Source organism: Lissotriton vulgaris, chromosome 2_1 (assembly GCF_964263255.1).
Source record: "Lissotriton vulgaris chromosome 2_1, aLisVul1.2, whole genome shotgun sequence".
NCBI classification, from domain to species: domain Eukaryota; kingdom Metazoa; phylum Chordata; class Amphibia; order Caudata; family Salamandridae; genus Lissotriton; species Lissotriton vulgaris.
In genome coordinates, this window is record NC_141687.1 from 1071856990 (window position 1) to 1071883429 (window position 26440).

Genomic DNA, 26440 nt, shown 5'->3' on the forward strand with positions numbered 1-26440 from the left:
TGCACAAATCTTGTGGTATGTGTGGGGTGCTTTCATGCACAATCCATGATGAGATCCTTAAGCTAAAGGCAGACCCCTTGTTCCTCTTATTCCTTCTACTACTTCTCTTTCCCTCCTCTAAGCGCATATTTCACCCTCAAAGATGCATACCCTCCAGCGTAACTGTAGCACTGGCTGGCATCCGCTGCCGCCTCCCTCCCACTGGCCCCCAACACCAACTCACTATTGCCATCTTCCCCTTTCTGCTTATACTCATTTACCACTCCTTTAACCCCACCAGTCCAGCTCCAACACCCTTACTCCCTCTCCCAACCCACCACTGCTGCACCCTCGAAACACTTCTCCCTCTAGCACTTTCCTCTCCCACCTTACCCTATCTCCTTCGACTTCCTGCTCCCTTCTCAGTCTCTAACCGCCTGTCATTCCGCCCTCCCCCAATTGCCTCCAATGATCCTTTCCTACCCAAACTCTGAATCCACTACATCCTAAAACCCCTCCAGCCTGCTACCATGTCCACCCCTCTCTATCAAGGGTCCTCTACACCATGTCCCAGACACATGCAAATGACACAATGTCCATTTCCGCAGTTCGCCCCATCTTATACTTTTCCGGAGCCCTAACGCGCCGCACCCACTCACACTGAGTGTAAAAGAAAGAGCAGACTTCCCCTTTTCACCACCTATTCTCTTGCATCCCCACAACGTCAAGAACCCAAATTTCAACAGTTTGTCCATAGCACATGGGCGATCCCTCCTCATATCGTGTTCCAGGCCTTAGATCTCATTCCAGCTCTCACCTGCAGCCACTCATCCTGTTAAGTCTCTATATGTCCTCTTCAAAAAGCCGGAGGATCACTTACCCAAACCGTCCACAATAAAACACCTGCGATCAATGGTGGTAAAAAGAGTATAATATCGCAACAGTGGCTGCACTTCAATGCCAAAGAAGGAAACCCAGAGGCCCTCTCAACAAAACCTACCTACAGAGATTCAACAGGAGCAAGAAAGCATCCATCTGGAAAGCCAAAAGGTTGTATCACCCAGCTACAATTGCTACTGTCAAGAGGAGATCGAGTTGTGTTTAATTTGCAAAAAAAAATTATAATACAGGTGCCCAAACTTTTTCCTAGTAGTCTACGAAGGCACTTGGACTGCCAGGGTTGCCAGTTACTTGGTTCCACCTCCGACCTCTTCTACTATGTACACTTCCTGAATCTTTATCTCACTCTAACAGCTTGTTTTTCACCACTTCCTTTTTCCCTGTCATTGTTCTACGATTGTGCTTCCTGTCCTTCCTTCTCCGTTTTTCCTTTCACTCTCTTGCCCTAAGTCAAAGCCTGAGGAAAAGTGAGTCCGCCTTCCTAAAAATGAGTGTTTGTGCCCACCACCAGGAACCACTGGCACAAATTAAGCTCTGTCCACGAGAGATCTCCATAGGATCTTCACCCACAACTGCAAGCCTCAGTTTTCACAAACTCTGCAGCTTCATCGCATTTCACTTGATGACCAAGACTAAAAATGTAGAACTTCATCTCACCAACATGACGCCAAACTCATAGGTGACTGAAGCCGAGACATTGAGCATTGCGCCAAATCAAAAGACAGCTGATGCTTGCCTTTATGAAGTATCATGAAATTTCATGAGTTGCTCAACGCTAGTGGCTCTCGTGCTTCCTTACAGAGCCCTGCCCCACCCTCTACCCCATCCAGTCACCGAAGATCCTACTGCCATTCACTGCACGCCAAGTAATGAACATCATAAATGTGGTATTCCTTATGTCATCTAGAATCTTCACATGTCATTCCATGACCCTCTGTCATCTGGAATCTCTTCATGTCATTTAGAATGGTCTGTGGGGCTTAGAGTGTTTTCCCTTGATTGTAACAGTTACTGCCTGGCTGAGGGTATGAAGACATTTCCTGCTACCTGTGGTTGTCAAGCTGTTCTTCTTGTGAATAAATCTACTTGAACCTACTTCCAGTGTAGCCTCCATTACTACACAATTATTGGCGACGTTGGGAGCAGTGGATTTATGAAGACAGCGTTCACTTATTTCTCCTTGTCTTCAATTTTATGCAAAATGTACTTTTGCCAACTCAAAAGAACTTCATTTGCGGTGAGAAACCTCATCTATACTCCAGTGAACCTTCTAAAGAAACTTCCGGACATTGACATTTCTACTAAAACGTAAGTGAGCCTATTTAAGTTTCTTTTGGATTCTCATCTCTATTTCAAGCATCTGCTTCTTCATCATCTAATCTCTACTCGACCGCATGCATCGAGCGGTTTTCACATTTATTAATTAAAAATACTTTGGCTTGCTCCTTTGAACCATCGCTCGTTTTGGAAATAAACCGCTCGTTTTGGAAATAATGTCATCTTCTTGTGAATAAATCTACTTGAACCTACTTCCAGTGTAGTCTCCATTACTACAATAAACAGTTGTACAATGTGGTCATTTTCTACCAGAACACAAGTTATCCAGCTATCATGCTAAAAGAGGAGCAGCCTCGAACCAGAAGACCTGTCCAACTACGAACCAATCGCAAACTGAGCTTTCCTTGGAAAACTAATTAAAAGAGCAGCCTTCACCCAGCATTTTGATTTCCTTGAAGAAAAAAAATACTCTCAATGTAACAAACTGGGTTCCACTCTAGGAGAGGCAGATATTCCGCTCTGAGGTCCTTGTTGGGAGAAGTCAACAGTGGCTGGAAAATAAGTAGTAACCCTTGATCTATTGGGCGTATAGCTCTATTTCACATGGTTGACCAACACTTTCTTCAAGAGTGACTGCAAGAACTCTGCGTAAAAGAATTCCCTCTGGACTGACTCTCCTCTCACCAGCTTGACCGATCAAACTTCATCTCCCTTCCCTCTCTAACATCACCACCATTCAGCATTAAGGCAGTCGTAGCGCATGGATCGGTCATTACCTCGCTTCTCTCCAAGAAGAGGGCCCCCGATTGAATCTGATCAAATTTTTCAGCTTTCCATATTACAGTAATCAAGATGACCCTCAGCTCATCCTAAAACAAGAAACATCAAGGGATCTGGGCAGATCAGGACTAAACCAGTGTCTCCAAGCCATCAACCAAAGGATGCTAACTAATTATCTCAGACGTAACTCATCAAAAGTATAGATCTTGACATGTGGAGACTGGAATAGTTACCATGCCTCATCAAATGGCTCCAGGAACTTGATGTACACAGAGGAAATAAATGTGGGAGTAGTCATGGATTTTAGCCTTTCTTTGGGTCACAAAGTAAACTCTGTGCATCATTCAGAAGACCATCAAAGGAAAAGGAAAAACTTTTGTCCATGTAAAGCTTAAAAGACATTTGCTGAAGAGACTACTCTTCTCTAAGCTGACATCCCAGCCGACCCTCCCTCCCTCCTTAAGAGAGAAATTAAGAGAACATCCCTCTCTGTAATAGCCAGCAAACTCTGGATCTCTCTTCTGAGAAAGCTAATAAAGATAATGGGCCTCATTTATGAGAAATGACGCATCGCTGCGTGAAAGCAGCGATGCGTCACTTCTCAGTGCGCTCTCCTTGCGACATTCCTGGTGCGTCATATTTAATATATGATGCATCATGTCGCAATGAGTTACAGATACGTCAGTATTTCTGACGTATCTGTAAGCGCAAAAGTGACGTATTGCTGGAGTGTGTCATCAAAAGTGACACAACTCCAGCAATGCGTCCTTTCACATGGGGCAAGCCCCATGTGAAAGGGCATGCGTCAGTCTTACGCCTGCTGTGAGGCAGGCGCAAGATTTTGATGCAACGGTGTTCTAAAAGTGACGCAGTGAAATCTCATAGATTTCACTGCGTCACTTCTACGACCCTTCCTTGCGTCAATACGCCCCCCTTGCATACATTATACCTGTTGCAGGTATAATGTGGCGCAGGGGTTTACAAAGTGACGCATCTACCTAGATGCGTCAATTTGTAAATATGGCGCAACAAGGCGCATTTTTTACGCCACTGGTGCGTCATAAAAAGTGACGCACCAGCGTAGTAAAAGTGACTCACGGCCTCATAAATGAGGCCCAGAGAGAGGATGTGGCCTTATGTCTAGAGCAGTCGACCTCGAACCTGGGGAACCAGGTTCAAGTCTTGGCAACGATGCTCAACATCCTGTGATTCTAGGCAAATCAGTTAATCTCCCCGTGCCCAACAAAAATGAATGTGTCCGTCTGTAATGCAATTGGTGCTCATGTGTAAAGCTCTCTGATACCTGATATCTTCGGGCCAAGTTTGCGCTATTTGAAACTATAAAAAAAAAAAAACATTGAAACCCAAGCAATTCAGGGAGGCTGTGAAGATGAGGTTCTTTCCAAGATGATGCAATGAAGAAAAAAACATAATCAGTGCATAGGAAGGGAAAGAAAGAAGGATCAATACACAATAATCGTTGCAAATGAATGTCAAGATTTAAGGATAATATTTTTATTCTGTGTGGGGCAATGAAGGGTTTCTGTTCACTGTAGCCAATGCTGTGTGCGCTGTAGACTAGTGAAAATTCTCTATGCATATGAGTGTTGTGCATGAGCTTCTAAAATTAATTGTGTTATTTGCGATGAAGGTTTATTTGAAAATTAATTCATGATGCTTCATTTTGATTCATTTTATCAACATGTGAAAGCAGTGGTGGCTGGTGTGGTCTAAATATGGTATGGCGGAAAGTTTATACGGCAGTAAAATGTGCATGTGCAGCGAGCGAGGACTGAAAAAGGAAAGTGTGTGGGATTCTCTCACCGCAAGGACCTTTTTTCATAAAATGTGTTCAAATAGTGGATATTAGGGCATACAGTCAGTCATTGAAATCTTTGCACTTTAGTGAAAGGCAAAGAATAACAGTACACTGTGCAGTCTTTTAACCGAGACATCCCCGCACACATAAATATGCGCAGACAAATAGAGACCCATTTCCTGGCATTGTACACAGTGAAACCAGAAAATCTGGATACATTGTGCCTTCTCTGCTTAAATTATGTGATCTTAAGTAAATTCTTATTTCACCCAAACTCTTTTTTTCTTGATTATCATGTATGAAAGCACTTTCGAATATGTGAATTCAGGCTTCCAGTTGTAGTACTTCTTAGTGCAGTCCTCTAATGTGCCTTATTAATGTTAAAGCTTCCACATGGTAAAGAAATAATTGAATTTCGAAGAGACTTTACCATATTTTACACAATGTTTGTTGCGGGAATTCCATAGCAAATATTTTCAGGAATCGGCTTGTGCATGGACTCTAAGGGGCCGATTCACAGAACTAACTTAAGACAAAATCCTAAACTTACTACCATTTTGGTATTCACAGAAGGCACTTACTCATTTTGGTATTCACAGAAGACACTTACTCATTTCGGTATTCACAGAAGTTAGGAGTCCTAACTTTAGGACTCCTAAATGCCTTCTGTGAATACCGAAAGTCTTAAAGTTAGGATTTGTCTCAGTTTATGAGTAGTAAAGTTGGGACTCCTAAATGCCTTCTGTGAATACCGAAAGTCTTAAAGTTAGGATTTTTCTTAATTTAGGAGTAGTAAAGTTAGGACTCCTAAACGGAGAAAAATTCTAACTTAAGACTTTCGGTATTCACAGAAGGCATTTAGGAGTCCTAAAGTTAGGACTCCTAACTTCTGTGAATACCGCAATGAGTAAGTGCCTTCTGTGAATACCAAAATGGTAGTAAGTTTAGGATTTTGTCTTAAGTTAGTTCTGTGAATCGGGCCCTAAGATCCAAGTCAGAGCCTTGGCTCGGCCCAGCATGGTAATTTGTTGGCTCGCCCACCTCTACAAATTTATCGCCAGCACTGAAGCCCAAACAGACCGTCTTCAGTGAGCATCTCTACTTCTACCATTGAAGCATGTGGCTTGCTTGTGGCTGAACATTACTATGAGAGGGATGATTGTGATGTCAGAGGGAGCTTTTTTGTGATACACAGAACAGCCCACCCCAAGATGCAGCCAAATTATGATTTCTTACTCATTCTCCGTGGACCTCCTTTTGAATGAATTAAACTAAGGAGACCCAGGTAAGCATGATGAAAGCACACAATACACAACAAACACAACAACATTTACTTTCCTACTCTCACTTTGCACTCCTCGCACCCTCCCTCCCTCCTCTAGCACCTCTTTTGCTTTACTTTAATAAGTGTACAGCTATCAGTCCAAGCTTGTCTCTCCCAAAAACCAGAAGAGCTGCTAAACAGGAGCACGCACATATTTTCACTGCTCCCCATCACCTCATAAGAGCAGAGATTACTTTAAATTGTTTGTCCCACCCTGGGCCCCCAGGCAGGCATTTTATTACAGAGCGGGAAGGTGAAAAGCATGTTTTAAGCATAAAATTGTTCTCTGCAGGGGATGATTACAAAGTCATTGTGTGAATGCCTGTTAAGGATGCGCTTTGTTACTCCCTGCCCTGGTGTTTGGGAGGGGGCAGAGGTTGGTCTAACCCTCACTTAAAAGGGAGAACATGACAGACTCTGCTAGAGTGTTTTATACATTCCTAATTAACAGGGCACAAGTCCTAAAAAAAGAAGTGGGGGGACTAACCTAGTTAATCAGTATACAAGTGACATCATGGCACGTGACATCACAGCATGTTACATCACAGGAAGTAGCATCATAAGAAGTGACATCAGATCTTAAGCCATAACATATATGTTTAACATGTCTATCATGAGTACATTGGAGCACATTTCCAGTATACAGGGAAACCCTCCTCAAGATTCACACTTTTGTACGCTACACATAAAACAATGTTGCCTTCTGTCAGCGTAAACTTCCTCCACCCACAGTGCTTTACAAGAAAAAAAGTGATATTTAAATTATTACAACACCTCCTCAAGGGTAGTAAGCACTATATAAATGATATTTGTTTTGTGTAAATACTGGGAAAGACCTAGACGTCTGACATTCTTACAGTGCATGCACATCTCCTAATCAGGGACTGAACAAAGTGAAAAGCTGCCTCTCTTACGTATGTATGAAGTGCTAACAAGGTGTGAGCATTTGTTTCCCCCTGCTGCATTTGCTTCTAGGTGTGTGAGGCTCCTGACTGCTGCCAGCCAGGAGACTCCAACAAAAGGAGGCCTGATGACCCCTCAGATTCGGCCTTTGTCATGGGCTCATCAGTAGTCTGAAATGAGAAAGCCCCGTCCCCGGCTGCACGTTGTTGCGGATCGAAAGCAGACAACAACATGCAGGCCTGCTGAACCTGTCCGGGTGTTTGCAAATGACACTGGGACGATTTCAGCATATTTTTCAGTGGGGCCCAACTTCTTGGCAGGGTGGATGGTATCCACCATGTAAAAAGAGTGGGTGGACGCTGTTTACCCATGTGTACCCCCGACTTGTGCACTGCTAATTGAATTAGAAGTGTAAGTGCCCCTGGAACTGAAATGCGCAGTGGAGCAAGAAAAGCTACGCTGTCACTCAGGAACCCATCTAAGAGGGTTCCAGCGAAGGCGCTGAATAGTAATACATTGGTTAGGAAGCAGGGATAAAATGGGGGAAGGGAAAATAAACTAAAGACCCTGGTTCAGAATGGCGCCAACAGCAGTCTGAGATCTTCCCAGAATGTCTTCTTGGACATGGCTTGCTTGGCAAGGACATACTGTGACTAGCCCCAGTCGTGCCAAGAATCAGGCCTGGAGCCGAATGTCTCTGAACAGAATCCGGGGCTGCAGGAATGTAGCGAAGCAGCACGCCGGTTCAGCAGGAGTGTTGCCGGGATTACCTCAGAGGCTGATACAGACTCCATGGTAGTGCTGCTGAGATGGTGAGCTTTAAACTATAGGGGTTGCGTCCGTTTTGGGGTCCCGGTAGGACGTGCAATATTTTTTCAAAAAGAATTACCTGGCCACCAGTTTTGGAACTGCTAGTTACTCATGCAGATTTGGAAATACAACGCATCACGTCATTGCATTTTAGTTAAGTAAAATGCAATGACGTGATGCGTTGTATTTCAAAATCTGCATGAGTAACTAGCAGTTCCAAAACTGGTGGCCAGGTAATTCTTTTTGAAAATAAAAAAGAGATGGTGAGCAGCAGCATGTTCCTGGATCCAGAGTACAAACAGGTAAGGGAGTAAAAGAACTTAGCAGTCACAAAAGAGAAAACAGAGGATAAGGAGGAGGCAGGGAACTGAGAAGGGTAACAACTCCAAACCGTGAGGATCGCAAATGCTGAGTGACAAACTGACGGAAGCAAAGTGGGCTGAAACAACTGGCAGGTGTTGCAAGGCATCAACCCAATGCCTGAACTGGTCTTTTATGGTTTAAATCGTTTTTATAGATTTTCTATGGATATATGCAATTACATTGACCACCACCTACATCCACTGGCCGGTGGGGAAGCATATCCAGGAAGAATTGATAAAGAACAAAGGTAGGAAATAGAAGAAGAGAAAGAGGGGTAGTTAAGATGTCTGGGCGCGTTCCGTGTTTTGGTGGGTCGAGAGGACTCCTGTGTTAGAGATTTGTGTTACTTAGGGCTGAGCAGCGGGTGGTGTGTCACTGACCCATAATGTCCCAGAAGTCCCTGGAACAAGAAGGAAGTCAGAACTAACCTAGTTTCCATGTTCATGTCCTCTATACTTGCAAAGCTTGGCTTCTTTGGAGCATAAAGGAGTATCTAAACCCTGCTTGCTTGGGTAAAGTTACTGTGCAAGCATGATCTTTTCTGATATTCCTGACTATGAATAAGAAACCATTGAGCTTTTGCTGCCCCAGGAGGGTGGAGTCTGCAGAGTTTATGCCATAGACATAACTCCTGAACCCCTCAGCGACCATGAGATGTTGCCCACGCTGACTAAGACCAAGCCCCTGCCAAAGAAACCACAAGAAGCTCAGAGAAGAACACACTGCATTACAGCACAGACAGACCTACCAGCCTATAGGAAGACATGCATCACTGGGATCTTACGCTGTCTAAAAGTGGCTAGGCTCATAAACAGTATTTTAATAGAAAAACTAGAACCTTCAAAATACTTGGGACCTGAGAACAGTGAGGATCTGCTACTGTACAAAGAGTGACTAAATTATATTTGCTGTGTACACTTTTCATAAACTTGCTTGATGATCTGCAAAAATCACATTGCATTTATAATGCCGCATTTATTAAATATAATGTATACGTGTGTATATAAATCTCTTTTCAGAACCCCTGAATCGAAAATATATATATGATGTACACGTCTGTATAAACCTGCTTGCAGGCCTCCTTAGTAAATCTGTATTTATAGTACACCAGTCAAGCTCTGCCCCAAACTCCCAATCAGCTCTGGCATGATCTGCTTCTAACCCTTGACTAACCCCCATAACACAAACTAAGCATGATCACAAAAAACTCTTCACTATAGGTTAATCAGTCTCAAACTTGGGAAGACCTATCAGACCAACTGAATGGAATTGTGTTCCAGGTCTGTCCACACTTGTAGGTAAAATATAAACGGCATGCATTGTGACATTTATTACTATTCCTATGGAATTTAACTAGTGCTTTGGTAGCACAGTGCTTCATACAAAACAACAGATTACATAGAACTGAGTAAAACAATATACCAGTGCATTCTCTGGGACAGGAAAAGCATGGTTGAGTTTAGGTTTTGTTTCGATGGTAGTTTCAAGAGGCTGTGTTGATTTACCTTTGGTGTTTCTCTGACTTTCTGTGATGCAAACTTTGCCTTTTAAATGGCATAGCAAACCAAGTCTGTTGGAAAATGGACCTCTCTCAAGGGTCACCACAAAATGTTTGACCTCCTCCTCCTCTTTTTCTGACCTTGTTTTTGAGGTCTTTATGACTCTGCACACTTTACCACTGCTAACCAGTGCTAAAGTGCATGTGCTCGGTCCCTAAAACATGGTAACATTGGCTCATACCTAACTGTCATATTTAATTTACTTATAAGTCCATAGTAAAATCCACTACATGTACTCAGGCCTGTAAATTAAATGCTACTAGTGGGCTTACAGCACTGCTTGAGCCACCCACATAAGTAGCCCCTTAACCATGTCTCTGGCCTGCCATGACAGGGCCTACCAAAGGGCAGTTCGCTGTCACTGTGACTTGGTAGGTAAAACTACTTGCCAAGCCCTGAACTCCACCTTTTATTACATGTCACCCCTAAGGACAGCCCTTGGCAGCCCAGAGGGCAGGGTGCTATGTAAGCAAACAGAAGGTTGTGCGCTTGTATGCTTTACATGTCCTAGAAGTGAATAACAGCCTTCTTCATTTTTCACTGCGGTGAGGCCTACTCCCCTCATAGAGCAGCATTGGGAATTCCCTCACGGGCTTCTAAGTGGTAATTCCTGATCCCAGGGGGGTAGCTTTATTGTGTTTGGTATCAGTGGAAAAGTAGTGATAAATGTTCTTTGCTGGTAAGGTTGGATTTAACACTACTAGTGCAGAAATGCCACTTTCAGACATTGTGCATTTTTCTGCTCTTTGCTTTATGTAGCCTCCAGCCTGTCTCCAATACCCATCTGGACAGGGTGACAGCTCCCATTCTTGCATTCCTCCCTAACAGCCATGAACCCAGGAAGGTCAAGGGTGGCTGAACACCCCTCTACATAAATATGCATTCCGATGGCCAGCCGGGCAGACGGGAAGAAAGGGGGCTCCCACTGGGACATCAAGGTGTAATGACCTAACCCCCCGAAAGGGTTGGTGTTCCCCATATATAACTTGGCAGACCGGAATGGATCTAAAGGGGTGCTTGTGCACTTTAAAACCACTCTTTGAAGTTTCCCCTACATCAAAGGCACATTTGGGTATAAGTACTGTGTCTCTGACCCTCCCAAATTAGACACTTCTGGACCTACACCGAATCTCTGTCAGAAGAACTGCGGTGCTGCCCAAAGGACTCAACAAGACTGTTTTTCTGGAAGGACTGCTTTCCTGCTTGTTGCCCTGCTGCTTCCTGACACTGCTGGAATGAGAGCTGGACTCTGCCTTCTCTTCAAAGTGATCTCCAAAGGCTTGTTAGCTTGCCTCCTGTTTCTGAAATTTCAGAGAACCAAAAAACGTCCTGCAGTTCTGTTGGCGCTGCTGGAATCTGTCTTCTGTGAGTCCTAGCCTTACTTCAGGTGCCCTCTCCAAGTTCAGGGCCTCATAAGTGGGTTCTGCAGCTGAGTTTCTGCCAAATCCAACGTGAAGCAACGCAAAGTCCTGCAAAGTCTCGCCGAACAGCCTTTTGGAACTGACGCCGGACAGCACAAAGCCTCTCCACACAGGCTGCGCCCCAGGGTCCAAGGTACTGAGTGCAACGGGCCCAAGTGGATCACTGTAGCCAGCCTGCACTTCATTGCGGTCAGCCTGAACTTTGCATTTGCATTGCATTAATTTCTACAGAATTTAATATCTCGACTACTACTTGATGGATTTTTATAGTTTTGGTCTTGTCTTACTCAGGTGAATATTGTCTATTTTTCTAATCTGTTGTGGAGTCTTTTTGTGGTGTATTTATTGTGTTGGTGTATAAGTTATTGCACAAATAACTTCCACATTGCCATCTAAGTTAAGTCTGCCTCCTCCGTGCCAAGCTATCAGGGGGTGATCACAGGATAATTTGGTAATGTGTTGTGACTTACCCTGATGAGGACTGTAATCCCTACTTGGACAGGGTGCATACCTCTGCCAACTGGAGACCCGATTTCTAATGAGAGGCCCATTACCCGAACTGCCTTTTGTATAAGGCTCGCTATTTTGAAGTCAATTCTGGCCTCAAGTGGCTTCTAGTGGAGTTCTCTTAAATGTTTGTAATGCCTGTATGCATGGTACCTGTATTCCAATGCAGAGGTATCAATATAGGCACTAGAAGGCAGATGTCAGGTTATGTCTTATGACAAATTTCTGCTTATTCGGAAACCGGAGTGTAATTTTATTTTTCTGACTGCAAAGCAACAGGATTTTGTAAAAGTGATTTAAGTGACTGCTAGTAAGAGGTCAGCTTTTTTCTAACACAAAACATTAAAATGTTTGCAAATGTACTATACACATATTTAAAATGTTATCAGCAATTAAAGTAAAGCTCAAATGAAGCACTTTGGGGGGGATCATGATGGCGGTGAACCCGCCACCAGCAGCCTGCCGGTGAGGCGTCACCGCCATTGTGCGGCCAATTACCGCCGGCCAGATCAGAATGGCAGGCATTTTGCCTGGCGGACGGAAAGCACGTCCGCCATGGGTCCAATAGAGGGAATTGTTACGATTGCCTGTTGGACCCACCCCGCATCCACAAAATGGTGGCAGTGCCTAGCGGGCACCGCCCGCCAGATCAGGATGCTGCAACCCTGCCAGCCTGTCTATGGCGGTTCAACCGCCATTGAAAGGCCGGCAGAGATGTACTTTGGGGGCCTGTTGCGGGCCCCCCTTGTGCGTGGGCATGTGAATTTTGCACTTGGGGGGCACCTATGTTCCCTGCACCAGGTGGCAGGCACTGCGTGGTGCCTACCACCAAGTGTGGGGAAGTGCACAACATTCATTTGTACCATTGCGGTGGCTGCTGCAGCCAGCAGCACCCGCCACAATGGTAAACATGTACAATGCGACCGCCACAGTGCGGGTCGCATTGTAATGTCATGTGCGGGACCGCCGCCATATAGGCGGCCGGTCCCAATCCCCGGGACGATGGTGGATGGACTGCAGTCCCTCCGCCATTGTCATGAGCCCCTTTATTTGTAATTCTGAAGTGTGATGGATCAAAATAAATCAAGATGCTTTACTTGGCAGATGATAAATATAAGCTAAAACCCTATTTCCACACATTATTGTTTTTGTGCTTTGTAGTTTTACCAGTAAAACTGCATGTCTACCAAATTCAGTGGCCATAACAACAGAAAATATGCTGCCTGTTAATGACAGCCCGCTGCCACACCAGTGCTCCAAAATACACCACCAGCTAGCTACATATTATACCCTTACCACTCTCCTGCTGATGGGTGTGGCACATTTGATACACTTGTTTTTTGTGTGCCTCTTGGGTTTTTAGGTCTTGCTGAAGCCATCCCGTTAGGGATGCTTTGGTGAGATTAAAGGAAGGGCTTTCAAAAGTGCACCCAAAGTGCAGATCGGGTACAGTGCATGTGAGCACAACCACGTGGATTGTGCACAGCTTCCATTTGCCACCAGACACTTCGTGCGCGCGCGCCGCGCTCTGCCTCTGCTGCCACACACATTCAGCTCACCAGGCTGCACACCCCCTCACCCCCATATGCTCGCTCGCCAATGTCCCTCCCACCCTTCCTTTGATCCCCGCCGCGAGTTCTCACAGGCTCCAGTCAGCCCCCTTCCTTTAATGGCCCTCCTCCTCCCCCAGCACAGAGCGCACATCGCTTGTTCTCTGATGCATTCTCATTGTTGGCCTCTGACTCTTATTTATCTTCTCTCGTACTCTTCCATCTCTCGCCTTTCTCCTGTTTTCTTTACTATCATGCCTCAGTTTATGTTCCTCATACTCCTTACCTCCACGTTTTATTTTCTTATAGTTTCTTTGCCGCTTACTTTCTTTCTCTCTCTTGTTTATTCGTTTTCTCCTCAGTTTCATTCTATTCGACTATCCTCTTTTTCCTATTCTATCTTTTTCAGTCTCTCGCCCTTTTCTGTCTTGTCTCTTCCTCTCATTCGCTGTCACCCTCCTGTTCCTTCTCTCCCCAGTGATCCGTTTTTTTTTACTCCTCCTTCCCTCAACACCCTTCCTCTTTCCAGTTCCACGTTTACTCAATCTGTATTGTTCTTTTCCATGCCACCCTCCCCCTGCGCCCTCTCGGCTTAGTCTTCCCAGAACAGGTCTCTCATTGGGGGCGAATGCCTCTCATTTCTAAAAGGGAAGTCACGTTTTCTGTGAATAGCGAGCTGTGCCAACAATACAAATGGCAAAACACACAAGATGTTGGACGGAATGTTGCACAATGGCAAACATTCACCCCCAGTCACAGATCTGTGCTTAATCCATAGTGATTTTGCTCATCAAGCCACCCCAGTTCAGACATGGCCATATGCAAATCAGTTTTGACCATGTGCCTCATGGGAACAGTCTAGACCAAACTGCCAAGCCATGTCTTCCCTGGACCGGAATCAAGGGACAGGTTTCTGGCTATCAGCCTTCATCAGCCACGATAGCTTGACTCCAGTGGCGTAGTGAGCATGAGACCCACAATGGATTTAGACCCAGATTTCTGTACTGGGGTGAATGTATGACATTGTTCTGCATTCTGTCCATCAACTGTTGTTTTTGCATTTGTCACCCCGAGTGGGACGGGTATGCTCAGACGTGAGTCCCGTGCTCTCCATGCCACTGGAATCAAGCTATCCAGGCTGATGAGGGCTGAAAGCCCGAAACTGGTCCTTGGATGCTTGTTTCCAATCCAGGGAGGAACTGGCTTGGCAGTTCGGGCTGGACTGTTCCCATGGGGCACAGGGTCAAGACTGATTTGCATATGGCTGGGTTCAAACTGGAATGGCATGGTGAGCAAAACAACGATGGATTTAGGCCCAGATCTCTGTACTTGGATGAATGTATGACATTGTTCTGCATTCTGTCCATCAACTGTTGTTTTTGCAACAATACAAATGGGTCGCTGATGCGAGCCCAGGAGTTCCGTATGCGCACACCACCCTGTCAGCATCACCGCAACCACCACCACTACAATTCACCTCACACACTTCCCATTAATGGACCCAGAAATGTCTGCAGCTGCACGAGGGGGCGGGGTCACTTTTTGGGTTGGAGAAGCATCAGGGTGGCTATGATGCGCAGGATGGTGGGGGCATGGAGGAGGGAGCTTCTTTCCCAAATGGTTTATTCCGATGAGCGAGTATCGGTCAATGACGGTCAACCTCTTTCGCACACCCATCGAAAAATAGCCACTGAGTTATCAGGCAACAGATATCAATCTACACCGTGCCATCACACTGGGACCGATCGTCTTCCCGGCTCGTGCCTGCATTACAAAGTCGTGAAATATTTCCAGATCTGATATCAATTCAATATATTCCAGAGGCTTGCCATCATATTCCAGAACCGAGCCATTTTTAAGAACCCTGTTCTGACTACAGAGCACTCTCACCGGATCCAGAAATCAGGTATCATCCAAGAAACATGTCTTGGGAATCCTTACATCATTTCATAGCCCTTGCTTCGTAATCCAGAACCCGTCATCATTCCAGAAGCGTGGATTCATTTCAAGAATCTTGTTTTCATTCCAGAGCATCCATCACCATTTCATAGTCATTTTATACTCATGGCTGCAAACCAGACATTGTTAACACCCAGAAAACAAAGTGCTTTCTAGAAACCTACAGGCAATTGTAAAACTAGTGGAAATACATAATATAGTCTCTCTAGAGTCCTTGTGTGTGCCTTTGCGCACGCGCGTCTAATTATACGTAAGTATATACTGATTTGTTTATTAGGTCTCGCTGAACCAACGCGCATGCGTAGCTAGGAGGTGCAGCAAACCTGCGCCTACTCTTTGACTGAGGTAGTCTAAACAAGCATTGGCAAAGCAAATAGGACTCTCCTATACAAATCTGTTGGTTTTGTCAGTGATATGTTTAGCCATGTTGTACAGCAGCCTGGCTGCTATGCAGCACAGCTGAAAGTAAAAAAATCTAAGTGCTTTGATAAGCACTCGTGTCCACTCACCCAAACTCGAACTTTTCATGTCCAAATAGAAGATCACTTTAATTTACTGCCCTCATAGCAGACCCCTTGCAGTAGCTCTCGTTGTCCTCTTACCAGATCCCTTGCATCTTCCCAGCTATCGCCAGATTCCTCACTCGCTCCCTGTCTTGTCACCATGACTCACTCTCTCCACCCGTTCATTAAAGAAACACTCAACTTTATTTTCCTCTCACTGGGAGCCTCACATTTACTCTCACATGGCCCGATTCACAGAACTAACTTAAGACAAAATCCTAAACTTACTACCATTTTCGTATTCACAGAAGGCACTTACTCATTTTGGTATTCACAGAAGATACTTACTCATTTCGGTATTCACAGAAGTTAGGAGTCCTAACTTTAGGACTACTTAATGCCTTCTGTGAATACCAAAAGTCTTAAAATTAGGATTTTTCTCAGTTTAGTAGTAGTAAAGTTAGGACTCCTAACTTTAGGACTCCTAAATGCCTTCTGTGAATACCGAAAGTCTTAAAATTCTGATTTTTCTCAGTTTAGTAGTAGCAAAGTTGAGAAAAATCTTAATTTTAAGACTTTTGGTATTCACAGAAGGCATTTAGGAGTCCTAAAGTTAGGAGTCCTAACTTTACTACTACTAAATTGAGAAAAACCCTAATTTTAAGACTTTCGGTATTCACAGAAGGCATTTAGGAGTCCTAAAATTAGGAGTCCTAACTTTACTACTACTAAATTGAGAAAAATACTAACTTTAAGACTTTCGGTATTCACAGAAGGCATTTAGGAGTCCTAAAGGTAGGACTCCTAACTTCTGTGAATACCGAAATGAGTAAGTGCCTTCTGTGAATACCAAAATGGTAGTAAGTTTAGGATTTTGTCTTAAGTTAGTTCGGTGAATCGGGCCCTCTGTCTGGTTACCAGATTCCTACTGCTGTTGTACCAGATCACTCATTAGACTATCATTCAGTGTCCCATCATTAGAGACTTGCTTCACCCTAATGTTCATACCCGTTCCTTCACACTCATTCCCACTGTCCTCTTACCAGATCACTCACTCACTGCCCAAGCAGACACTGGTACATCCTCCTGTGACCTATGTCAACAGTTCCCTTTCACACAAAGCCTTCGCAGATCTCACGCATTCACTCCACCCCCTCACATCTTTTCTCACACCTCCTGCTTCTCATACAAGCCTAGCCGCGCACTTCTTGCACTAACAGCCTTCTCCTTTTCACGCACACTTCACTCCCGCTTCGTTTCCCTTTTATTTTTCTGCCCCAATGCATTTCGTTCACTCATTTAACAACAGAATTATCTTGTTTTTCCCTACAAAGGGAGAGACTCCTTTACTTTGTAAAGAAGATATGTGTCGTCTTGTAAGCAGGTATCTAAAAAAAATGGCTGCTGCTCTCAGAGATACAATACTTTCAAAATCGCATGTACAAATTGCATGACCTTTAGATACAGAGCTCAGTGTGAACGATGTGGCTTGTACACACACAACCATACACACACACACAACCACACACACACACAACCACTCAAAACCACAACAACACACACAACCACACACACACAACCACACACACACAACCACACACAGAACTACACACACAGAACCACACACACACAAACACAACCAACCACAACCACACACACAACCACATAACCACAACCACACACACACAACCACACAACCACACACACAACCACATACACAACCACACACACAATCACACAGAAGCACACACAACCACACATACAACCACACACACAACCACACATACAACCACACATACAGCCACACACACACAACCACACACTACCACATACACGACTACAACCACACACACAACCACACACACATAAACACACACAACCACACAGACACACAACCACACAGACACACAACCAAACACACACACAACCCACCACACATACAACCACACACACACACATCGCCACAAACACACACACAACCACACATACAACCACACACACACAACCACACAGTCATTCCACACTTTCAACAGGCACAGGCACCATCAGTCGTGAGTGCACGCTTTCACCGGGCACAAACACCACCACCGTCAGTGCACGCTTTCACCGTGCAAAAACACCACCAGACGTCAGTGCACGCTTCCACCAGGCACACACCATCAGACGTCAATGCACACTTTCACCAGGCACACACACACCACCAGCCGTCAGTGCACGCTTTCACCAGGCACACACACACCACCAGCCGTCAGTGCATGCTTTCAGCAGGCACACAACACCATCCGTCAGTGCACACTTTCACCAGGCACACACACCACCAGCCGTCAGTGCACGCTTCCACCAGGCACACACACCACCAGCCATCAGTGCACAATCTCTACAGGCACACACACCACCAGCCACCAGTGCACACATCAATTGTTAACGCATCCACAAATAACTATTGTAGCAAACGCAGTATGGCGCACTTTACTTTTAAACATATTCATCTAAAGCGTAGCATGCCACCATTGCTACAAAAATAAGTACACTTTTTTTGGCCTACAATTTATAGACTTTTGTAGCAATTGGTGTTGCAATATTTAGCAATGCCAATAGCTCAAACTTAACCCCTTCCACGCTCATGACGAGCTGGGCTCGTCATGGCGTAGCCTCCTCGCACGCTGATGACGAGCCCAGCTCGTCATGTAAAGTGCGATTCATAAAATCTCAGCGTGCGAGCAGAATAACGCTAGCGCGCATGAGGTTAATTAATTCGAGACCTATTGCATTGCAAATGCTAGTTCACATTCCCTATGACTTCAGTGATGTAACATTAATGACCGCACCACCACTCTGACCATTGTCGCAGCACCACTGGGTATCAAGAACTGCTGATGAACATTTCACACCTCCTCTCAGTAAACCTCTGTGGACTATGCCTTAAAGAGACGAGACCCCCAGGAAAAAGGGGCAGAGAAATAGCAACTACTCAGTAACTGCGAACGCTCCATCTGTGAAGAGACCTCAGTGATGAAATGGAAGAAGTATCGCGTTTTAACAGCATATATACTCTTCAACAATTCACTTTGGTAAATGTGACACCCATCACCTTTATTCCACATGTATTTTAGTTGACTGTGTTTACCTGCACGAAACATAAATAACTTAAAAGATACAAGGATATTTATGGCGTCTGTGGTCAATGTAACAATATATTCATGCCATCATATTGTACACTTAAACCTGGCTCAGTGAATGGTGCCTCTAATTCATGTGCGTAAAACGTGATAAGGTAACTGTAGACTGTAGACACGGTATACTATTTACACGGTTCTGTTGTCAATCATGTGTGTATGTAATGTCACTATCTGGAGAAAGGCAATTTGAATCAATATAAACCGTGACAAGGCACCATCTTTCTTTGAGTGAGACAGAGGAAATGTCGCTATAAGTGCATAGTTTATTTATTACAGTTGCTCTTGTAGAGTGTTGTAACGGTAGCAAAGGAAGGACAATAACGGGTTTCACGAGTCTCTCAGTCGTCATGCTGACAGGACTCTAGTCACGTGAATCTATGACGCACGCAGCAGCGGTAGAACCCGGAAATCACAGCTGCGTGTCAGAATTACTAGTGAGAAAGTCAGCGGCTCCGAAAGCACAAGTTCAGACACTTCAGCTGCACTTTGTAAACTCAAAGGTCCTCGTGTCCCTCTGAACCAGTGAGAAGCGCAGACTTGTTCTTGGGCATATTATGAAACTTGACCAAGGGCGGACTGGGAACCCAAAGCAGCCCTGGCAAAGTTTGTCAGAGACCACCCCCCGTAGGGTGCATTATTTTAAATAATCTCTATGATAGAGAGTGCAGCGACTGAGACTGACCACTACAAAGAGAGTTTGAAGGGAGGGGAGATTCTCCCCCCTGAAAAAGTTGTGAAAAATGTGTGCGTTCTACAACACAGTCTTCATTATATATTATATAAATGTTAGGAACATGAGAAAAGATGCTACTTCCAATCTTAGTAAATGTCCTGAGGCAGTAGAGAGGAAGTGTGGTAGCAGGCTGACACATGTCAGTGGCTGTTGTGCTGTATGCTCTTGGAGGTCATGTAAAAGTGGAGCATACCATCAACAGTATTATATCAGCTGCTGCTGGCCCCAAAAGCAGTCAACAGACCTGAGATTTTTAATGCCATTATACAAACAGTAGCATATGCTCTTTGCGGTCAGTACTGGAACAACAGAAACCAAATATAAGCTGTGAGACGTTTATGTAGAGTCGACCAGTGGATTTTTGGCGATTACTCCTGGGTGATTAGCAGATTGGCCAATTAAATACTGCCATATCCTCATTTTAGCAATTGTCTTATAACAAGTCACTGTCATAAATCTGGGTCTACAGGTGGTGGCATTATGTATATCATAGTACATGATGAGGGTAAGGCAAGAGGGAACTGGAAAATAATATGTTACAGAATAAACTCACATCATACTCTTGATTATCACAGAAAACCTCCTAAGAGTGCACAAGAGTCTGCATTTGTGGCAGCCATGTTGAGCTGTATATACATGGTCGAGAGTCCCTTCATGTTCAGTCACATTACTGCATGTTCATGTTTGAGGCCGGACAGGCCATACCGGGCATCAGGTATTTCCCTGGGAGGCTGGAAGATTGGGGGACAGTGTTACTAGGGGCCAGTTTTCTAGCAGTGCAGCAGTTTGGAAAAGAACCCGCTGCAGAGTTCCTTGTACATCGAGTAGTTTTCAGGCAACATAACATTGTCAAGATAACTCTGGTGGTTAATGTACCTGCTGGAGAGAGATTGGAGTGTGTCTAGTGGCAATATTGACTCATCTAATGGTGCCGCTAAGAACATGAACCATGCAGATCTCAGAACAGCACTTACTCTGGTGAACTTGAGTTGGCTACAGAGCCCTTCCGTTTGATCCGCCTGCTTGATGGGGTTGAATATATGCCACACAATGCTGCCATCACAAGAAATGCATTCACAGAGTTGATATTAGAATTCTGTATTCTTGGATAATGTCTTAAGGTATGTGAAGGAATGTTGTCTGCTTTTTTTTAATCACAGCGCTTCTATCCACAGAATGTCCTCTCACTTATCTGGCTCATTTTGTTTCCTTCCTTACCATATCTCTTTTCTATCAACCCCTACCTCTCCGTACATCACCCCTGCACATTCTTCTTTCGTAACTTAACTTGCTCCACACACTTCCATTTCCCTCATTCACTCCATCTGTCCCTCATTAACTCCAACCACTCCCTTCTCTAAAATGTCCCTCTTGCCCCTCTGGTTCGTTGTCACATTTTCCCTCTCCTTCCAGACTACTTCCTGTCACCGCCTTTATCAGCGCTCTTTAACCATCTCCACTTTTTTTTCCTCTGAACCCACGTTTCATAGATTTCATCTCTTTTCTCCCCCACTAATTCCTATATTATATCACTTCCACTGCTTCTCTTCTCGCTGTCTCTCACGAGATTTCTTATCTTCCCTCGAGAACAGATGGAATTGAAGAGAAGTACCGGCGTTCCACCCTGGAAGTGGAAGTTCTCCAGGACCACCTGGGTAAGAATCTGTTCCCCCTGTGACCTCATTGCCCATGACACCATTCTCTAAAACTCTATGCCCAAGTGTCTATTCTACATGTTCACACTTCCTATGACCCCCTTTCTCATGACTCTGTTATCCACAACCATGTTCCCCGCAACCTACATCTCTCTGACCCCATTTCCAGGGAATCCAATCCTGGTGTTTCTTTTACAATGTGTTGCTTATTCCTATGAGCCGCGTTTCCTTCGACCCCATTTATGCGGAGACCCACTCACAATGTGACCTTATCCCATATGACCCGATTCTCATTGGTCTGATCCCCGTATACTAAGTTACAGTGTGATCCAATTCCCTTTGAGTCAGATCCCTATGACTCATTGTATGTGACCCCATTCTACGCGACCCTAATCTCTTGTGATTGCCTCTTTCCATATCACTCTCTTTCTTTTGACCACAGTGCATTCGACTCAGATCCCTTACATGTCCTGATACGCCACATCCTCTCCTTTTAGCTCTGCGCAGAGATGTCGCCCGTCAGGCTCAGGCTCAGAGTGGGGTGCTGAAGATCAGACTCCAGGACCTGGAGCGGGAGCTCGAGGGGGAGCGCCACGACAAAAAGGCCATCTACACAGGTGAGTGAGTGCTTGGGGTTGCACCATGAAAAGAAGCTAATTTAGATGTGTGAGCCGATAGGGTGAGTGAAGTAGGGAACCATCTTGGCACGAAGAGCATTTCCATATGTTAATGTGGGCAGAAGAAAGTTTAAGCTTTTTCACTAGGTCCTGGGGTTTAGAGGTTGCAGGAGGTAGGTTCACTGCTAACTAGTCTCCTCAGTGGCCAAGGATAATGGATAATATTGCTTGCAAAGCCTAACATAGTTCCCTTGACTCTTTAGTGGTAGGTATGCTCAAACAAAGACTACTGGCTCTTGGTAGGTTGTTTTCACAAATAAAATAAAAAACCCTTATAAACAGTGTACCAGCCCCTTTTCAACACGTATAATCAGAAAAGATAGAGAGCAGTGTATTCATAGAATTTTTCCCGAATTATTACCTGTACCTCTCTATAAGATGTTCAGATCATTGATGTGGGCAGATACGCACCACAGAAGAGTGCCCTACTGTTCTTGAGTGCTAATTCGAAGAGAGCTTTCTAGTGATTAAAATGGCAAATTAATTTCCATCTACTAGAAAGTAGCCTGCTGACCTGTCTGTGTATGTGTCAGCGTTGCATCACCCCAAAAGGTCTACTGGGGATGGGAGACCACTCCTTTTCTCCTCCCAGTAAAGTCATAGGTTCAGTTAAAATGTTGCTCAATTAAGCAACATCCAGGAGAAGCAAGGGCATGGCCTGGCATGACCTGGGGCAGACTGCACTCTTGTGTAGATGTGTTAGCACGACAACAGGCTAATGTAGGCCAAGCCGTAGTTAAAACACTGTTCCAGACAACTGCAACATCTACAGGTTAGCCACCGCTTTGGGAGTATACTACTCTACAGTCAATGCAAAACATGTGTATCTACAGCACACATGCCTCGAACGGATAATGTTACCAGGGGTGTGAAATTTAATAAAATATCTACTTGTCCATGGGGCAGGTTGCTTCATAAACCTACTTGCCCTGTAACAAAATCCGCTTGTCCCTTTGGTGCCATGTAGTGCGGTGACAAATTATGTCAGCAATCACATTATATAAGAGCTCTGATATAGCCTCTCTGATTATGCCAGGGCTTATACCATCAAAAAACACAAGGGGCCTTGACTCTCAACTCAGCAAGGCTGAGACAAACTTGAATAATCAAACAAAACAATTGCCAGTGCTGAGAACCTCAATTATAGGCTGACAAGCTGTAAGAAAAGGTTGTTATGAATATAACATAAACACCTGCTTTAAGAATTGCAACGTATGAATTTTTAATATTTCTTTTTGAATTCTTCCATTTTTTTAACACTGTGTTCAAAAAATAGAAGAATTCAAAAAGAAATATTAAAAATTCATACGTTGCAATTCTTAAAGCAGGTGTTTATGTTATATTCATAACAACCTTTTCTTACAGCTTGTCAGCCTATAATTGAGGTTCTCAGCACTGGCAATTGTTTTGTTTGATTATTATATAAACAAGTAGCGGCCCCCCTCCTGCGCTGTGTGCCTGCGGCCCCACCAGGCTTCCACAGGCTGCCGTACCGGCAATTTAAACCGCAGGTGAGTCACGCCATAATCTTCAGAGCGTTGTCTGTGGGGGGTGGAGCGCGCGCCGCGCCGGTGTTGCCCTTGTCTCCGTGTGCTCAGATGCAGCTGCGCTGATACCACACGGAGAGGAGCGCCTGGCCGTTCAGGAGGGCCGGCCCCCACTGTGTTGCGGCTGCACAATCTTGGGATCTAACTAATCGCACTGTGCCTCAACGCAGCCTCCAGCCCATATCTGATCTCTGCCTCTGCCTATGCCCTGCCGACGATCCTTCCGCTGAGCACTTTCAATTGAGGCTGGAGCAGGGCTTTCACTCGCCGTTTTCTGGCCTCAATGCAGCCCTCAGCCCATCTCTGGACCTCTGACCCTCTGCTGTGCTCTTCCCACTGAGGACCCCTCCAAGTGTTCCTGAGGTAAGACTTATACCCACCCTTATCAGGACTATGTAGAGCTTGCTGGCTGCACCAACACCTGCTGAAGAGTCGTCCCTCTAATGAAACCCTACTACTGTTGTAGCCCTTTGTGAACTGGCCACAGCCTTAGCCCCTCTGGGCTCTCTGTGTGATCTGTGGGCTCAATGGAACTATGACGACGCCCCCTGGGCGGATACCAAAACTGTTTCTACCTACGGCGGAGCCTGAGCAACCTTGGCCGATGCCCTGTGGAACTGTCCTATGCAGCTATAGAGGAGCCTGGCACCTTGGCCGTCACCTACCCAGCCAGTCATCTGACATTGTTTTCCTCGTCTCCCCGTTTGTGTCTCCTTCCCTCCCCTTCCTCCCTCCTCTGTGATTCTTTTGATTCTAACTGATGTAATTATGTATCCTGTAACTTGCTGATTCAACTGATGTAGATACCTACAGCGGAGCCCAAGCAACCAAGGCCGATGCCTGGTGGAGCTGTCCTATGCAGCTATAGAGGAGTCTGGCCCCTTGGCCGTCACCTACCCAGCCGGTCATCTGACATTGTTTTCCTCATCTCCCTGTCCGTGCTCCTTTCCCTCCTCCTCCTTCTTCTACCTCTGTGTTTCTTTGATTCAAACTGATGTAACTATGTACCCTGTAACTTGCTGATCCTCATGTAAAGCGCTCTGATACCTCCGGGTCTAGCCAGTGTATATAAAACTTTGCAAATAAATAAATACATTTACCCCAGGGACACTTGGAAACCACTTACTGGACTGTAACGTGCCTGTCCACGTTGACTGAGGTTTGCCATATGAAGCTTCTTTGCTGGGCCCAAACTGCTGGCAGACGTTTCCTCTCCAGGAGAAACGGAGCTAAAATTTGGCCGCACAGAGCAATATGACTGTTTTGTTCAGGGCTGGCTTTTGCGCTGATGGTGCCCAGTGTGCCAACCATTTTTGGCGCCCCCACACCCTATGACCGCCTCCTCGGATTCTCTCACTACCACAGGGCAAAAGTGCAGCTCATTTCTCCAATCATAAATTATTACTAAACACAGCACCCACCCTGAGGTTAACACCCCCTTCCACAGGTCAGCGCCCAGTGCGACCGCACCAGCCGCACTGCCCTAAAGTCAGCCCTGGTGTTGCTTCTACCTGGTACAAGGACCACTTCAGGACGGTGGAGGAAAAGAGAAAGGCGATTATAGGCTCGGTGGTGAGTGAGCCAAATAAATACCCCTGCATTTCATGGAAAGAGGGCATGACAGCAGCCTCCTTACGAGCATCAGCATGGGCCAATATAATACAAGCATCTATTAAGGATGCTAACTCTGACAGAACGATAGGTGCAGCATTAAAGATTATTTTGGAGATACCTCTGATCTTCCAGCTCAAACATTAATTCATTAGAGTAAACAAGGGGGTTGTGCGAAAGAAGATCAGAGATAACTGTAAACAAACAAGTCCTTGCAAGATGATGGCTGAAGTCTTCCGATATCTATGAGTGAGGAGACTCTAGGTGCACTAGAACGAGCCACTTTTCAGCATCGGGCTCACATGGAAATGTAAACAGGGAACCAAGGAGGACATGATCCAGTGGGTTTTAGACAACATGATCAACAAACGGCGACCTCCATAGGAACAGCTGGAGCCGGGTCAGCGTAAATACCTACCACGCAATTGCTTCTGTTACTGAAACAACCTGTGCAGCAACCAGAATTTAATACAAAAGCACGAGGTAAAGAACAGAGATAACTCCTATTATGAATGTTATGGGATCACAGACTCTGAATCATGTAGAGCTATTAAAGTCATGCAGGGCAGGGAACGCTCAATATCTTAATAGCACAGCAAAAAGATGTACTATCTCTTCCAGAACGGTCTTTCTCTTCTTCCTTATCAAGCAGTAACCCAGTGCAAATACCCAGGCCATTGACACCTGAAGAAGACATGATTGGCTTAGGCACACACCAGACAATTTAGCATAGCAATTAGCACCCTGCCAAGCCTAGAAAATGCCAATATGACATACTGTGGGCTGATAAACACAAGGAGGAATGTTAATGTATGAGTCTGTAGCCAAGGCTCACATGGCCATTACTGCGCTCAGACAAGGGGAGTTTTAGTCTGATGATCTCAAATGAAATTATTTGTATTAACAGATGCATTTGAAGGTGCTTTGGATTCTAGTTGCAATGAAGATCCCACAGTATTGAAGGCCCTATAAACATAAATGACTTGCAGAGATATAATGGAAAGCAAATAGCTAAAAATACTGGTGAGATATAGCCAGGCAGTAAAGAAAATGTGGAGAACTTAAAGTGGGTATAATTCAGCCAATAAACTGACTTTGTTTGCAGGCAAGATGGTCCAAAAAAGGTATGTTAAGGAGGGTAAATCAACTAATGCAGTGTCAGCAGTAGATGCAATAAATACCCCAGGTTGCATTTAGTGAACCCATATGAATTGTGATCTATGATGTGAGCACCACACATCGGGAAGATGAGTGATAATCTGGCAGTTAAAATAGCTAAGCTGATTGTCATGCAGTTGTTTGGAAAGTAGCAAAGCAAGTCTGTTTACTGGTCACAAAATTAAGAAAAGTAGAGCAGAGAACTGAGGCATTGTAGAAGACCAC

At 44.9% G+C, this 26440-nt stretch overlaps 1 protein-coding gene across 2 annotated transcripts in view; it reads left to right on the plus strand.

Moving 5' to 3' along the window:
- DRC12 (dynein regulatory complex subunit 12 homolog) overlaps positions 1-26440 on the plus strand; it is a 106527-nt gene that overhangs the window by 39354 nt on the left and 40733 nt on the right. For both annotated transcript variants that reach the window (XM_086958773.1, XM_086958772.1), the window contains exons 3-4: positions 21160-21222; positions 21720-21839. In XM_086958773.1, coding sequence (XP_086814899.1) covers positions 21160-21222; positions 21720-21839 — 183 coding nt within the window. The remainder of the gene's footprint in view (positions 1-21159; positions 21223-21719; positions 21840-26440) is intronic.